The sequence below is a fragment of the Bombina bombina genome, chromosome 3 (genome assembly GCF_027579735.1).
Source record: "Bombina bombina isolate aBomBom1 chromosome 3, aBomBom1.pri, whole genome shotgun sequence".
NCBI classification, from domain to species: Eukaryota; Metazoa; Chordata; class Amphibia; order Anura; family Bombinatoridae; genus Bombina; species Bombina bombina.
In genome coordinates, this window is record NC_069501.1 from 969,420,630 (window position 1) to 969,437,146 (window position 16,517).

General features: G+C 41.3%; 1 protein-coding gene across 4 annotated transcripts in view; it reads right to left on the reverse strand.

Moving 5' to 3' along the window:
* Window positions 1-16,517, reverse strand: part of LOC128654230 (formin-like protein 3) — a 277,341-nt gene that overhangs the window by 125,793 nt on the left and 135,031 nt on the right. For all 4 annotated transcript variants that reach the window (XR_008401432.1, XR_008401431.1, XM_053708041.1 and 1 more), the window contains exon 3: window positions 532-612. Coding sequence is in view for 2 of the 4 variants with exons in the window: in XM_053708041.1 (XP_053564016.1) it covers window positions 532-612 (81 nt within the window). In the remaining 2 variants the exon portion in view is untranslated. The remainder of the gene's footprint in view (window positions 1-531; window positions 613-16,517) is intronic.

Consider the following 16,517-nt stretch of genomic DNA (forward strand, 5'->3'; position numbering starts at 1 on the left):
CTAAGGGATTAGGGCATTTTCTTACTCCCACAAATCCTCTGCTAAAAGACTACTAAATCTTATTACTTCTCTTTCTTTTTCTACTAATTTCCAAACGGGTACAAATAATAAACTCATGCTCACGTGTTTAACCAAATCTGGTGTCACTATATATATATATTTATTATTATTAATCAAATTGCTAATCATACAATGCAAATAGATAAATGCAGATTCCTAAGTATAAAGGCCCTAAGCTAAATTATTGAACCACATTGGTGGGTTATGTAGGGAAAGATAGAGGAACAGAATGTGACCACCCAAATCACACATGTTGCACATAAGCGGCTTAGTACAAAGAGACTAAGTGCAAAAGCTGCAAAATGCCTCTGTGGCACAGACATAAGATTATAAAAAGTAACGAGAGATAAACTAGATTAATTACAGACTGCACTCTGGACCTTGTCTTTTGTTGGACAACCATCATGTTGGTTTACTTTGAAGCTTCAAGGTAGGAAGGTGCACTACAAAACACTGGAACAATAATATTACCTTTCTTGTGACTCCAGGGTCTAAAAAACTCTGCAGTTTCTGAATATAAGTGTGTGGAGGATTTTTCACTTGAAATCGTTCCTAGAAGGAATGGAGAGAAAATATATAGATTAACAAAAGTAAGGTAATAAAAGATAGCAATATAATGAAATCACAAATTTTCTCTTAATATGCTTCCAATTACCTGCTGCATAGTTTAAAATATACCGTAAATTGATCCTTTAGGTATATTTTATATGAAATAGATGTTTCTGCTAATTTTAACTGCAACTCAATAAAATGAACTTGTAGGGAGAGGAGACATATAGATTAACAAAAGTAAGGTAATATAAGATAGCAATACAATGAAATCACAAATTAATATATAAAATGTGCAAGCCCACTCGGAAAAGACATGCATTCTTACTACAGAAAAGGTTGGCAGTAACAATCACATTAAAGGGACAGTTCACTGTAAAATATATTTTCCCTGAATGTGCACCCCATTACTTGTTATACCAGCTGCAGAGTATAAAATGTATGAGAAATTGATAATATATGCTTCTTTTTGCAAAATAAATAGCTGGATTTGCTCTTTGAAACCACAGCCCATCAAAATAGGCTTGGCTGAACTTTTAGGGAGAGCAGACCTAATTAGTTTATATGTCTAATAATTATTTACACAAAGTCCCCCTTATCTTATTTCTCACATTTTACTCAAAGACCAATACTATGAGAGACCAATGGAAAAATTTAAATCTTAGTACCTTTGTCATGAACCAACTACTCCAAGCGAGTTTATTATGTAGCTTTGTGGGTGCAAGGGTTAAAAATTAAATAACTTTGTCTGCACTAGACCTAAAAAATGATTAAAAATACCATTTAACCACCACCCACACTAATTATACTATTTAAGCTGCCACCACCGGGACACTTTTAGCACAGGGAGTGCTTAGTCGGCCAAGTATAAAAGATTAAAAAAAATAGGACTTAATTCATTTTTATGAAAATAAAAATAAAACAAAAGGGTCACAGTGCATACGTTAAAAAAAAAAAAAAAAAAAAATAGATGTTCCAAAAACACAATTACACCCGACAGGATTTTCTGTTATTTTTTTGCCTTTTATTTTTATTTTAAACTATCTACTCACTACTAGCAAGATAAAATTGATTTTCTGCCCCAAGGAAGCTTTGGCGTAGAAATGGACATCCAGTACAACACAGACTTGCTCCTCACTGAATGACAAAGTTCTTAGCGCTCCAAAATATTTTATATTAATATCATGTTGCTAACTCTGCCCCTTCTGAGATGGCACACAGAGGAGTCTGGGATGGACTTTCACAAGGGGCCGTAAACTTATGCCAAAACTAGTTAAAACATACTACACTATAATTTATATGCAGGTGCTGCTAAAACAGAAACACTATAATGGATCATTCAGGAAATATTATTCAAATTAATTTGGTACCAAATATGGTAAGTCTAGTGTAAGAGATGTCTTAAATGCATATTTAGAAAAAAAAATATTCTGATTTGATTCAGCTCCAACACTTAATAGACCTCACAGTTATGTGGTGAAGAAGGGCTTTTTTTCTGAAACAAATGGAAATTTATAGAAAGAAATAAAAAAAAAAAATGCAGATTACTTACAAAATGAAAATCATTTTGTTACATTGGGAACATAACATTCAGTGTGCATTAAAGTATTACATTTAAAATAAAAGTACAGCTCAGTCAGTAAATAAACTAAATTTGCTTTTTAAATCTTTATTTTTTGTTACAAATGGAACTGCAAGGTCTGGATATGCTAAGAACAAGTGAACCGCAAGGAGCCTCTCTTGCCAGTACATGAAAATAGGCCCCCAAAGCAATGAAAAAACCCCAAAAAAACCGTGTACAGTATATGACTCTTAAAGAGGCTTACTCAAGGAATATCTGCTGGGCAAATGGTATGATGGTCTTAATAATTTAAAGGTTTCTTGCCAATATGTGTTTCCAGTTAATGACAATCGGCTAGATTACGAGTTTTGCGTTAAGATAAAAAAGCAGTGTTAACAGGTCCTAACGCTGCTATTACGAGTCTTGCAGGTTTAGGGGCACCGCACACTTCTTTGGCCTTACCGCAAAACGACTTACGTAAACTTCGTAAACCCTTTTTTCTATGGGACTTCCATAGCGCTGGTATTACAAGTCTGTCCTGGGAGGCCAAAAAGTTAGCGGTACATCCTCTACCTCCAAGATTCCGAACGCATTCTAAAGTGAGTAGTTAAAAAAAAAACAACTCATAACTAAAGTGCTAAAAAGTACACTAACACCCATAAACTACCTATTAACCCCTAAACCGCCGCAATCCTGCCTCGCAAACACTAGTTAAATATTATTAACCCCTAATCTGCCGCCCCTAACATTGCCGCCACCTACATTATACTTCTTAACCTCTAATCTGCCGTCCCCAAAGTCGCCACCACTATATTAAATGTATTAACCCCTAAATCTAAGTCTAACCCTAACAAATATCTACCTATTAGATATTTTATTGTGTATTATAAATAACCTACATCTGCTCTTGCTCACTATAATATTTAGCAATACAATAATTGTACGTGATAGTAATGATTGGTTACATCTAGTGTAGCTTTATTATATAGTGGGCACATCAGGTTGCTCCATTATCTAACTAGCATTATACACAATAATTTGTACATTGGTTGCCAATACTATCATACCCTCTACCAATACTATTCCTACAGTGTACTAACCACAATAATAATAAACTGAACTTGACCACATTTAGTTTACCCCACTGGGTATATATCGTTTAGTATATTTTATATTACCTATTGGGCAGAAGAAATATTCTATGCCACCCCTCACACGGCCAGTCCATGTTAATTATTACATAATTATAATAACCTGAGGTACATTGTTACCCTGTATATTGGAGTACTCCACTATTATAAAGAGGTATTTTCAGTACTATTCTGTGCTTTTAACACACACACTTATTTTATTTTAATTGTAACAATAAAAGCTAAGTTTTACCCCTACACGGGGGGATTTCCTATGTTGCCTTGGAAATCTACTATTCAGTAATTCACATGTTGTGGAGTGCTATTTATGTACATACTTTTTGCTGCTGGCTCTCAGTAAGTTTTTAAGTTTCTAACCCTAACACCCCCTAACAAATAAAATGTAAATAAATCTAAAGAAAATTACTATAATTAACGAAATTATTCCTATTTAAGACGAAATACTTATCTATAAAATAAACCCTAAGCTAGCTACAATATAACAAATAGTTACATTGTATCTAGCTTAGGTTTTACAGGCAAGTTTTTTTTTTTTTTTTAAACTAGGTAGAATAGTTATTAAATAGTTCTTAACTATTTAATAACTACCTAGCTAAAATAAATACAAATTGACTTGTAAAATAAAACCTAACCTAAGTTACACTAACACTACAATTAAATAAATTAAATTAAATACAATTAAATAAAATTAAATTAGCTAAATCACAAACAAAAAAAACACAGAAAATAAAAAACAAAATTACAGATATTTAAACTAATTACACCTAATCTAATAGCCCTATCAAAATAAAAAAGCCCCTAGCCTAAACTAAACTATCAATAGCCCTTAAAAGGGCCTTTTGCGGGGCATTGCCCCAAACTAATCGGCTCTTTTACCTGTAAAAAAAAATATACAAACAACCCCCCCAGTAAAACCCACCACCCACACAACCAACCCCCCAAATAAAATACTAACTAAAAAACCTAAGCTCCCCATTGCCCTGAAAAGGGCATTTGGATGGGCATTGCCCTTAATAGAGTATTTGGCTCTTTTACACGCCCAAAGCCTAATCTAAAAATAAACTCACCCAATACACCCTTAAAAAAATCCTAACACTAACCCCCGAAGATTCACTTACCGGGAGAAGTCCTTATCCAAGCAGCAAGATGTCCTCAACAAAGCCGGCAGAAGTGGTCCTCCAGACGGGCAGAAGTCTTCATCCAGACGGCATCTTCTATCTTCATCCTTCGGACACGGAGCGGCTCCATCTTCAAGACATCCGGCGCGGAGCATCCTCTTCAAACGACTTCTTCTGAATTAATATTTCTTTAACTGACGTCATCCAAGATGGCGTCCCTTAGATTCCGATTGGCTGATAGAATTCTATCAGCCAATCGGAATTAAGGTAGAAAAAATCCTATTGGCTGATCGGATCAGCCAATCGGAATTAAGGTAGAAAAAATCCTATTGGCTTATTGGATCAGCCAATAGGATTTTTTTCTACCTTAATTCCGATTGGCTGATAGAATTCTATAAGCCAATCGGAATCTAAGGGACGCCATCTTGGATGATGTCAGTTAAAGAGATATTCATTCAGAAGAAGACGTCGTTTGAAGAGGATGTTCCGCGCCGGATGTCTTGAAGATGGAGCCGCTCCGCGCCGGAAGGATGAAGATAGAAGATGCCGTCTGGATGAAGACTTCTGCCCGTCTGGAGGACCACTTCTGCCCGCTTTGTTGAGGACATCTTGCTGCTTGGATGAAGACTTCTCCAGGTAAGCAAATCTTCGGGGGTTAGTGTTAGGATTTTTTTAAGGGTGTATTGGGTGGGTTTATTTTTAGATTAGGGTTTGGGCCTGCAAAAGAACTAAATACTCTTTTAAGGGCAATGCCCATCTAAATGCCCTTTTCAGGGCAATGGGGAGCTTAGGTTTTTTTAGTTAGAATTTTATTTGGGGGGTCGGTTGTGTGGGTGGTGGGTTTTACTGTTTTACTGGGGGGTATTTTTTTTTAGAGGTAAAAGAGCTGATTACTTTGGGGCAATGCCCTGCAAAAGGTCCTTTTAAGGGCTATTGATAGTTTAGTTTAGGCTAGGGTTTTTTATTTTTATTTTGGGGGGGGCTTTTTTTTATTTTGATAGGGCTTTTAGATTAGGTGTAATTAGTTTAAAGATCTTGTAATTTGTTTTTTTCCTGTAATTTAGTGTTTGTTTTTGTGATTTAGCTAATTTATTTAATTGTATTTAATTTAGCTAATTTATTTAATTGTAGTGTAGTAATAGGTGTTAGTGTAACTTAGGTTAGGTTTTATTTTACAGGTCAATTTGTATTTATTTTAGCTAGGTAGTTATTAAATAGTTAATAACTATTTAGTAACTATTCTACCTAGTTAAAATAAATACAAACTTGCCTGTAAAATAAAAATAAACCCTAAGATAGCTACAATATAACTATTAGTTATATTGTAGCTAGCTTGGGGTTTATTTTATAGTTAAGTATTTAGTTTTAAATAGGAATAATTTAGTTAATGATAGAAATTTTATTTAGATTTATTTTAATTATATTTCAATTAGGGGGTGTTAGGGTTAGACTTAGGTTTCAGGGTTAATACATTTTATATAGTGGCTGCGACGTTGGGGGCGGCAGATTAGGGGTTAATAAATATAATGTAGGTGGCGGCGATGTCCAGAGCGGCAGATTATGGGTTAATAAGAATAATATAGATGTCGGGGGCGGCAGATTAGGGGTTAATAAGTGTAAGATTAGAGGTGTTTAGACTCGGGGTTCATGTTAGGGTGTTAGGTGTAAACATAAAATGTGTTTCCCCATAGGAATCAATGGGGCTGCGTTACTGAGTTTTATGCTGGTTTTTTGCAGGTGTTAGACTTTTTCTTAGCCGGCTCTCCCCATTGATGTCTATGGGGAAATCGTGCACGAGCACGTACGGCCAGCTCACCGCTCACTTAAGCAACGCTGGTATTGGAGTGCGGTATGGAGCTCAATTTTGCTCTACGCTCACTTATTGCCTGTTAACGCCGGGTTTGTAAAAACCTGTAATACCAGCGCTGTAGGCAAGTGAGCGGTGAGAAAAAAACTGATAGTTAGCACCGCACAGCTCCTAACGCAAAACTCGTAATCTGGCCGATAGAGATTCCAGAAGAATAAATTGCTCTTGCAAAAGCTTGATCAACTTTTTCCTAAACATCAGGTGTCATCTAGGGATGGGCGAATGTGCTGAAAGTGTAATTTATTTGGTAGAACGAATAGTCCTGTGAACATTCGTTTTGGAAATTGAATGTTAATAAGAAAGAAAATCCATTAAAACTTTCATTTTCAAATGTTCATTATGAAATCGAATATCCACATTTGAAATTTTGAACGTAACATTCGATTAAACAAATACTATTCAGAAGTTCAATAGTTCATGTGGTAGGGAATTTAATAAATTGATCCATAATAGATACAAATATATAAATTTGAATGTTTCTATTTCAAATATTGCATAATTCAAATATTACATTTAAAGAGCATTAGAAATACTACTACATATAGCTTTGAATTTTTCCAATTTGAATATTGCATACATTTGAATATTACATTTAAAGAAAGCATAAGAAATACTATTACATAAAACAAATGTTAGAACAAATGTGTTAAAATCTATTTAAAGGGACAGTCTAGTCCAAAATAAACTTTCATGATTCAGATAGGGCATGTAATTTTAAACAATTTTCCAATTTACTTTTATCACCAATTTTGCTTTGTTCTCTTGGTTGAAAGCTTAACCTAGGAGGTTAATTTTAACAGTTTTTCACCACTAGAGGGTGTAAGTTCATGTGTTCCATATAGATAACACTGTGCTCATGCACGTAACGTTATATGGGAGCCAGCACTGATTGGCTAAACTGCAAGTCTGTCAAAAGAACTGAAATAAAGGGGCAGTTTGCAGAGGCTTAGATACAAGATAATCACAGAGGTAAAAAGTACATAAATATAACTGTGTTGGTTATGCAAACCTGGGGAATGGGTAATATAACAGAATTTATGCTTACCTGATAAATTACTTTCTCCAACGGTGTGTCCGGTCCACGGCGTCATCCATTACTTGTGGGAAATATTCTCCCCCACAGGGAAAGGCAAGGAGAGCACACAGCAAGAGCTGTCCATATAGCTCCCCCTCTGGCTCCGCCCCCCAGTCATTCGACCGACGGTTAGGAGAAAAAGGAGAAACTATAGGGTGCCGTGGTGACTGTAGTGTATAAAGAAAAAAATGTTCAACCCGATTAGGAAAACCAGGGCGGGCCGTGGACCGGACACACCGTTGGAGAAAGTAATTTATCAGGTAAGCATAAATTCTGTTTTCTCCAACATTGGTGTGTCCGGTCCACGGCGTCATCCATTACTTGTGGGAACCAATACCAAAGCTTTAGGACACGGATGAAGGGAGGGAGCAAATCAGGTTACCTAAATGGAAGGCACCAAGGCTTGCAAAACCTTTCTCCCAAAAATAGCCTCCGAAGAAGCATAAGTATCAAATTTGTAGAATTTGGCAAAAGTGTGCAGAGAAGACCAAGTCGCTGCCTTACATATCTGATCAACAGAAGCCTCGTTCTTGTAGGCCCATGTGGAAGCCACAGCCCTAGTAGGGTGAGCTGTGATTCCCACAAACTCCTCGCCATCCTGTGGAGATGCTACCTGTTCAGAGCGGCAAGGAGAATGACTGGGGGTCGGAGCCAGAGGGGGAGCTATATGGACAGCTCTTGCTGTGTGCTCTCCTTGCCTTTCCCTGTGGGGGAGAATATTTCCCACAAGTAATGGATGACGCCGTGGACCGGACACACCAATGTTGGAGAAAACATTATTTATGCTTACCTGATAAATTTATTTCTCTTGTAGTGTGTTCAGTCCACGGGTCATCCATTACTTATGGGATATATTCTCCTTCCCAACAGGAAGTTGCAAGAGGATCACCCAAGCAGAGCTGCTATATAGCTCCTCCCCTCACATGTCATATCCAGTCATTCGACCGAAACAAGACAAGAAAGGAGAAACTATAAGGTGCAGTGGTGACTGGAGTTATAATTTTAAAATTTAGAACCTGCCTGAAAAAGACAGGGCGGGCCGTGGACTGAACACACTACAAGAGAAATAAATTTATCAGGTAAGCATAAATTATGTTTTCTCTTGTTAAGTGTGTTCAGTCCACGGGTCATCCATTACTTATGGGATACCAATACCAAAGCTAAGTACACGGATGATGGGAGGGACAAGGCAGGAACATTAAACAGAAGGAACCACTGCCTGTAGAACCTTTCTCCCAAAACCAGCCTCCGAAGAAGCGAAAGTGTCAATTTGTAAAATTTGGAAAAAGTATGAAGTGAAGACCAAGTTGCAGCCTTGCAAATCTGTTCAACAGAGGCCTCATTCTTAAAGGCCCAGGTGGAAGCCACAGCTCTGGTGGAATGAGCTGTAATTCTTTCAGGAGGCTGCTGTCCAGCAGTCTCATAGGCTAAACGTATTATGCTACGAAGCCAAAAAGAGAGAGAGGTAGCCGAAGCCTTTTGACCTCTCCTCTGTCCAGAGTAAACGACAAACAGAGAAGTTTGTCTAAAATCTTTAGTTGCCTGTAAGTAGAACTTCAGAGCACGGACCACGTCTAGATTATGCAAAAGACGTTCCTTCTTTGAAGAAGGATTAGGACATAATGATGGAACAACAATCTCTTGATTGATATTCCTGTTAGAAACAACCTTAGGTAAAAACCCAGGTTTAGTACGCAGAACTACCTTGTCTGAATGAAAGATCAGATAAGGAGAATCACAATGTAAGGCAGATAACTCAGACTCTTCGAGCCGAGGAAATAGCCATCAAAAACAAAACTTTCCAAGATAAAAGCTTAATATCAATGGAATGAAGGGGTTCAAATGGAACACCCTGAAGAACTTTAAGAACCAAGTTTAAGCTCCACGGAGGAGCAACAGCTTTAAACACAGGCTTAATTCTAGCCAAAGCCTGACAAAAGGCCTGGACGTCTGGATGCTCTGCCAGACGTTTGTGTAAAAGAATAGACAGAGCTGAAATCTGTCCCTTTAGCGAACTAGCGGATAAACCCTTTTCTAAACCCTCTTGTAGAAAAGCTAATATCCTAGGAATCCTAACCTTACTCCATGAGTAACTCTTGGATTTGCACCAATATAAATATTTACGCCATATCTTATGGTAAATCTTTCTTGTCACAGGTTTCTGAGCCTGTATTAATGTATCAATAACCGAATCCGAAAACCCACGCTTTGATAGAATCAAGCGTTCAATTTCCAGGCAGTCAGCCTCAGAGATATTAGGTTTGAATGGTTGAAAGGACCCTGAATTAGAAGGTCCTGCCTCAGAGGAAGAGACCATGGTGGACAGGACGACATGTCCACTAGGTCTGCATACCAGGTCCTGCGAGGCCACGCAGGCGCTATCAGAATTACCGATGCCCTCTCCTGTTTGATCCTGGCAATCAGTCGAGGTAGCAACGGAAATGGTGGAAACACATAAGCTATGTTGAAAACCCAAGGGGCTGCTAATGCATCTACCAGCACCGCTCCAGGGTCCCTGGACCTGGATCCGTAACAAGGAAGCTTCGCGTTCTGGCGAGATGCCATGAGATCCAGATCCGGTTTGCCCCAACGACGAATCAGTTGAGCAAATACCTCCGGGTGAAGTTCCCACTCTCCCGGATGAAAAGTCTGGCGACTTAGGAAATCCGCCTCCCAGTTCTCTACGCCTGGGATGTGAATCGCTGACAGGTGGCAAGAGTGAGACTCTTCCCAGCGAATTATCTTCGAGACTTCCAACATCGCTAGGGAACTCCTGGTTCCCCCTTGATGATTGATGTAAGCCACAGTCGTGATATTGTCCGACTGAAATCTGATGAACCTCAGCTTTGCTAACTGAGGCCAAGCTAGAAGAGCATTGAATATTGCTCTTAATTCTAGAATGTTTATTGGGAGGAGTTTCTCCTCCTGAGTCCACGATCCCTGAGCCTTCAGGGAATTCCAGACTGCTCCCCAGCCTAGAAGGCTGGCATCCGTTGTTACAATCGTCCAATCTGGCCTGCGAAAGGTCATTCCTTTGGACAGATGAACCGGTGACAACCACCAGAGAAGCGAATCTCTGGTCTCCTGGTCCAGATTTAGCAAAGGGGACAGATCTGAGTAATCCCCGTTCCATTGACTGAGCATGCATAGTTGCAGCGGTCTGAGATGCAGGCGCGCAAATGGCACTATTTCCATTGCCGCGACCATTAAGCCGATTACCTCCATGCACTGAGCTACTGATGGGCTTGGAACGGAATGAAGGACACGGCAAGCATTGAGAATCTTTGATAACCTGGACTCCGTCAGGTAAATCTTCATCTCTACAGAATCTATAAGAGTCCCTAGAAAAGGAACCCTTGTGAGTGGTAACAGAACTCTTTTCCACGTTCACTTTCCACCCATGCAACCTCAGAAATGCTAGAACTATCTCTGTATGAGACTTTGCATTCTGAAAACTTGACGCTTGTATCAGAATGTCGTCTAGGTACGGAGCCACCGCTATGCCTCGTGGTCTTAGTACCGCCAGAAGTGAACCCAGAACCTTCGTAAAAATTCTCGGGGCCGTGGCTAACCCGAAGGGAAGAGCCACAAACTGGTAATGCCTGTCTAGAAAGGCAAACCTCAGGTACCGATAATGATCTTTGTGAATTGGTATATGAAGGTAAGCATCCTTTAAGTCCACCGTGGTCATATATCGACCCTCTTGGATCATGGGTAGGATGGTTCGAATGGTTTCCATCTTGAACGATGGTACCCTTAGGAATTTGTTTAAGATCTTTAAGTCCAAGATTGGTCTGAAGGTTCCCTCTTTTTTGGGAACCACAAATAGATTTGAGTAAAATCCTTGTCCCTGTTCCGATCGCGGAACTGAGTGGATCACTCCCATGATTAAGAGGTCTTGTACACATTGTAGAAATGCCTCTCTCTTTACTAGGTTTGTCGATAACCTCGAAAGATGGAACCTCCCTTGTGGAGGAGAGGTTTTGAAATCCAGAAGGTATCCCTGAGATATAATCTTTAACGTCCAGGGATCCTGCACATCTCTTGCCCAAGCCTGGGCAAAGAGAGAAAGTCTGCCCCCCACTAAATCCGTCTCCGGATAGGGGGCCCTGACTTCATGCTGTCTTAGGGGCGGGAGTAGGCTTTCTGGCCTGCTTGCCCTTGTTCCATGACTGGTTGCCTTTCCAACCCTGTCTGTAACGAGCAGTAGTTCCTTCCTGTTTTGGAGCGGAGGAAGTCGATGCTGCTCCTGCCTTGAAGTTACGAAAGGCACGAAAATTAGACTGTTTGGCCTTTGGTTTGGCCCTGTCCTGAGGAAGGGCGTGGCCCTTACCTCCCGTAATGTCAGCAATAATTTCCTTCAAGCCGGGCCCGAATAAGGTCTGCCCTTTGAAAGGAATGTTAAGTAGCTTAGACTTGGAAGTTACATCCGCTGACCAGGATTTAAGCCAGAGCGCTCTGCGCGCCTGTATGGCGAATCCGGAATTTTTAGCCGTAAGTTTGGTTAGATGTACTACGGCATCTGAAACAAACGCATTAGCTTGCTTAAGGGTTCTAACTTTGCTCAAGGCCTCATCCAACAGCTCTGTGCGAATCGCCTCTTCCAGAGACTCAAACCAGAATGCCGCTGCAGCCGTGACGGGCGCAATGCATGCAAGAGGCTGCAATATAAAACCCTGTTGAACAAACATTTTCTTAAGATAACCCACTAATTTTTTATCCATTGGATCTGAGAAAGCACAGCTATCCTCCACCGGGATAGTGGTACGCTTGGCTAACGTAGAAACTGCTCCCTCCACCTTAGGGACCGTCTGCCATAAGTCTCGTGTGGTGGCGTCTATAGGGAACATTTTTCTAAATATCGGGGGAGGGGAAAAAGGCACACCGGGTCTATCCCACTCCTTACTTATAATTTCTGTAAGTCTTTTTGGTATAGGAAAAACGTCAGTACACACCGGTACCGCATAGTATCTATCCAACCTACACAATTTCTCTGGAATTGCCACCGTGTCGCAATCATTCAGAGCCGCTAATACCTCCCCTAGTAACACACGGAGGTTCTCAAGCTTAAATTTAAAATTTGAAATTTCTGAATCCGGTCTCCCCGGATCAGAACCGTCACCGACAGAATGAAGCTCACCGTCCTCATGTTCTGCAAATTGTGACGCAGTATCAGACATGGCTCTCGTGTCATCAGCGCGCTCTGTCCTTAACCCAGAGCTATCGCGTTTGCCCCTTAATTCGGGCATATTATATAACACTTCTTTCATAACATTAGCCATATCATGTAAAGTGATTTGTAAGGGCCTAGATGTACTAGGTGTCTCAATCCTACGCATCTCCCGAGCGGGAGACGCAGGCACTGACACGTGAGGAGAGTTAGGCGGCATAACTTCCCCCTCGTTGTCTGTTGATATCTTCTTTAACGGTACAGATTGACTTTTATTCAAAGCAATATCAATACAATTGGTACACATCGTTCTATTGGGCTCCACATTGGCTTTTGAACATGATGAACAAACAGTTTCCTCTGAATCAGACATGTTTAAAACAGACTTAGCAATGAAACTAACAAGCTTGGAAATCTCTTTCAATAAGTTTACAAGCAATATAAAAAAAAACAAAAAACGCTGCAGCGCTTCAAAAATACAGATATAATTAAACAATTCTTAACAAGAAGTGTATTATTAGCAGAGGATTGCACCCATTAGCAAAAGGATGATTAACCCCTCAATACCCAAAACGGATAAAACAGATATCAATTAAGATTTAACGCTTTTAATCACAGTCAGCACACTGTCACAGATCTGCTGTGACTGATTACCTCCCTCACAAATGAAATTTGCAGACCCCTGAGCTCTCTAGAGACGTCCTGGATCAAGGAGGAAGAAGCAGAAAGACTGTGCAATAATTTTAACTGCGCAACAAGGCGCTAAAACAAGGGCCATCCCACTCCAATCACAACAGTGGGTGCCCTGATATAACGGTTTCCATGCAGAAAAATATGTTAGCCATGTGGAAAAAAAAATCATGCCCAAAGCGATTTATCACCAAAGTACCTCACAAAACGAATAACATGCCAGTAAACGTTTTATTAAAAACAACATTTTTCAATGTCATGCAAAGCTATCACTAAGCCTGCTACCAGTCGCTACCACTGCAGAGAAGGCTTAAGTATTATTTCAGTGTTAACAGTATTTTCTCAGTCAAATTCTAGTCTCTAGAATATAACTCGACTGCGCATACATTTATCAGCCTGATACCAGTTGCTACTACTGCATTTAAGGCTGTACTTACATCATACGGTAACAGCAGTATTTTCTTAGTCAATTCCATTCCCAGAAAATAAAGTACTGCACATTCCTCATTTGCGGAGGACCCCGCATGCTATTCCCAGTTTCTGAAGTTACCCCACTCCTCAGAATGTCGAGAACAGCCAGTGGATCTTAGTTACGCCTGCTAAGATCATAGAAAAAAAACGCAGGCAGTTTCTTCTTCCAAATACTGCCTGAGATAGAAAAACAGCACACTCCGGTGCCATTTAAAATAACAAACTTTTGATTGAAGAATAGTTAAGTAAAAACTCCAGCTCCTCTCGCGACCTCCTTCTTTGTTGAGGGTTGCAAGAGAATGACTGGATATGACATGTGAGGGGAGGAGCTATATAGCAGCTCTGCTTGGGTGATCCTCTTGCAACTTCCTGTTGGGAAGGAGAATATATACCATAAGTAATGGATGACCCGTGGACTGAACACACTTAACAAGAGAAAAGGGATTATCTATCTTTTAAAACAATAAAAATTCTGGTGTAGACTGTCCCTTTAAATTTTCAAATGTTGCAAAACATTTGCCCATACCTAGGGCTAGATTTATTAAAGCTGAGGTGGACAGGGGTGCGTATACGCGCCCCTGTACGCCTCAGCTCGCCTGTCGCGGGGCGAAATTACCCGCAGGTATTCGCCATTGCACACGAGCGCAATTTTGCGCTTGCGTGCAATCCCGCCCCCTGCCCGCGCACAGCCAATCATGCGTGGGCAGGAGCAGTCAATCTCCTCGGTCTGAGTAGACAGAGGAGATTGAATTTCGCCACCTTAAAGGTGGCGAAGAGGTTAGGGAAGCGGCAGTCTGGTGACCGCTGCTTGATAAATGACGGCGAGCAAGTTCTTGTGAGAACTTGCAGCCGTAGGGCTTTAATAAATCTAGCCTCTAGTGTCATCCTATCTATAAGTAAAGGTACTGTGTATTTTCTGAAGGCAGTTGTTTGCAACACTTGCTTACAAGAAGATGCGGCTGGTGTAGAAGCACTTTGTGATGATGCAGCTGTTTCAGAAGGAGCAGGAAGAGTGTTTCTAGAATGGGAACTGTTACAGAAGCATTAGTTATTCTGTTGTGAAGAGCTTATTTCCCAGCAGCAATGCCTGAACCAGCAAGCCAGCGCCTAAGAAGGGCTCCAAGAAAACTGTAACAAGTTTCATTTCATAAAGAGTTAACTCTTTTTTTTCAGCTTTTAGAAACTATTGTCTAATCACCTCTGGAGCCAGACTGCTAATTGATAAGATGAACTTGTAAACTTGTTATCTTAAGTACTGTAATCCTATTGTGGCCTGTCAAAGGACAGTGCTCTCTATCTAAATGTGTGATGGGGGATTTTGTGCTTCCCCCCCTCTCCCCCTGGGAGTGCCCTGTGGGCATGTAACCTTAATAAAAAGCAGGCTGGGCATCCCAGTCCTGAGTTCTTGTTTGACCCTCAATCGCAGCGTTGACTCGTTTTTGTGGGCAGAAGGGTATCCTAGCTGTACTGCAGCTAAGGGAGATTATTCTATATTTGCGAGACTCATATAGAATACTATGGAAAGCAGCTTCTCCCCTCTTTAGCAATAGGGATCCAGGCTACTAAGCGGTCCATCTCTCAGCGAGACTAAGGGTAACCGTAACATTTGGCGGCAGCGGCGGGATTTTCCTGGATTTCCTAGGAGAGGTACAGAACGGATGGAGAGCGCTTACGAAAAATTGAAGCGTACAACCCTAAAGGATTTACTTGAAAGCAGAGGGGGGTACGCCAGCAACCGGCCGAGGAGAGAGCTGATCGCAGAATTGACCGAACTGGATCAGAGCTTCACAATGGCGGAAACACCGACCACGATTAGTGACGAAAAAACCAGGATTGTTCGGGAAAGGCTCTCATTATACGGGCCGAACCCCTCCATGGAATTGGTACAGCAGTTGATGGCGGAGGCGGACGAGGATATACGAGAGACTCGAGCCCACGAACTCAACCTAGCGAACGCACACCGTAATGCTGAAGCCCCGCAGGTAATCATCCCTGTCGAAAATGCTGGGAGGCCCAAGATACCCTATGCGGCATTTCGACCCTTCCTAGAGAGCAATACAGGGATTGATGAATATTTGGCGGACTTCGAAAGGCAATGTGCCCTGCACCAGATTCCCAACAGAGAGTGGCCCACGATATTGTCTGGGAAACTATCCGGGCGAGCCCTGGAAGCCTTTCGTACTCTGGGTGCTGAGGAAGTGACACAGTATGAGCTAGTTAAGGAGACACTGTTGCGACGGTACGCTGTAACTCCGGACACGTATCGCCGACAGTTTCGGGGCACGGAAAAGAAGCCTAACGATACCCATATGGAATGGGCGCACCGAATGCGGAGAGCGGCAAATCACTGGCTGAGCGGAAGTAAAGCGGTGACTGGGGAGGAAATTTTACAATTGTTTCTCTTAGAACATTTTTATAATGGCATGGAACAGCAAGGGAAGGAATGGCTGCGAGACAGGCGGCCTTCTACCTTAGAAGAAGCAGCCAAATTGGCCGATGAACATTATGACTCCCGTCTTCACGAACCCATGAACTACCGAGCTCCAGCACGGGTCGAACCCAGAGAGGTTTACCGTGCACCCCCTCGTGCTGAATTCCGAGCCCCGGTGCCCACAGGGCCCGTCCGACACTCAGGACCACCCAATAACAGCTCTGAGCGTCCCAGACCGACTTGCCACCGATGCAAGCAACCAGGGCATTTCATGGCTAGCTGCCCCCTTAATACGCACCAGACACCCAGGAATTACAATTACCCCTCTGGGTCCTATCGTCCGGCCCGGGCCCTCTGTGTTAACCAAGAGGCCC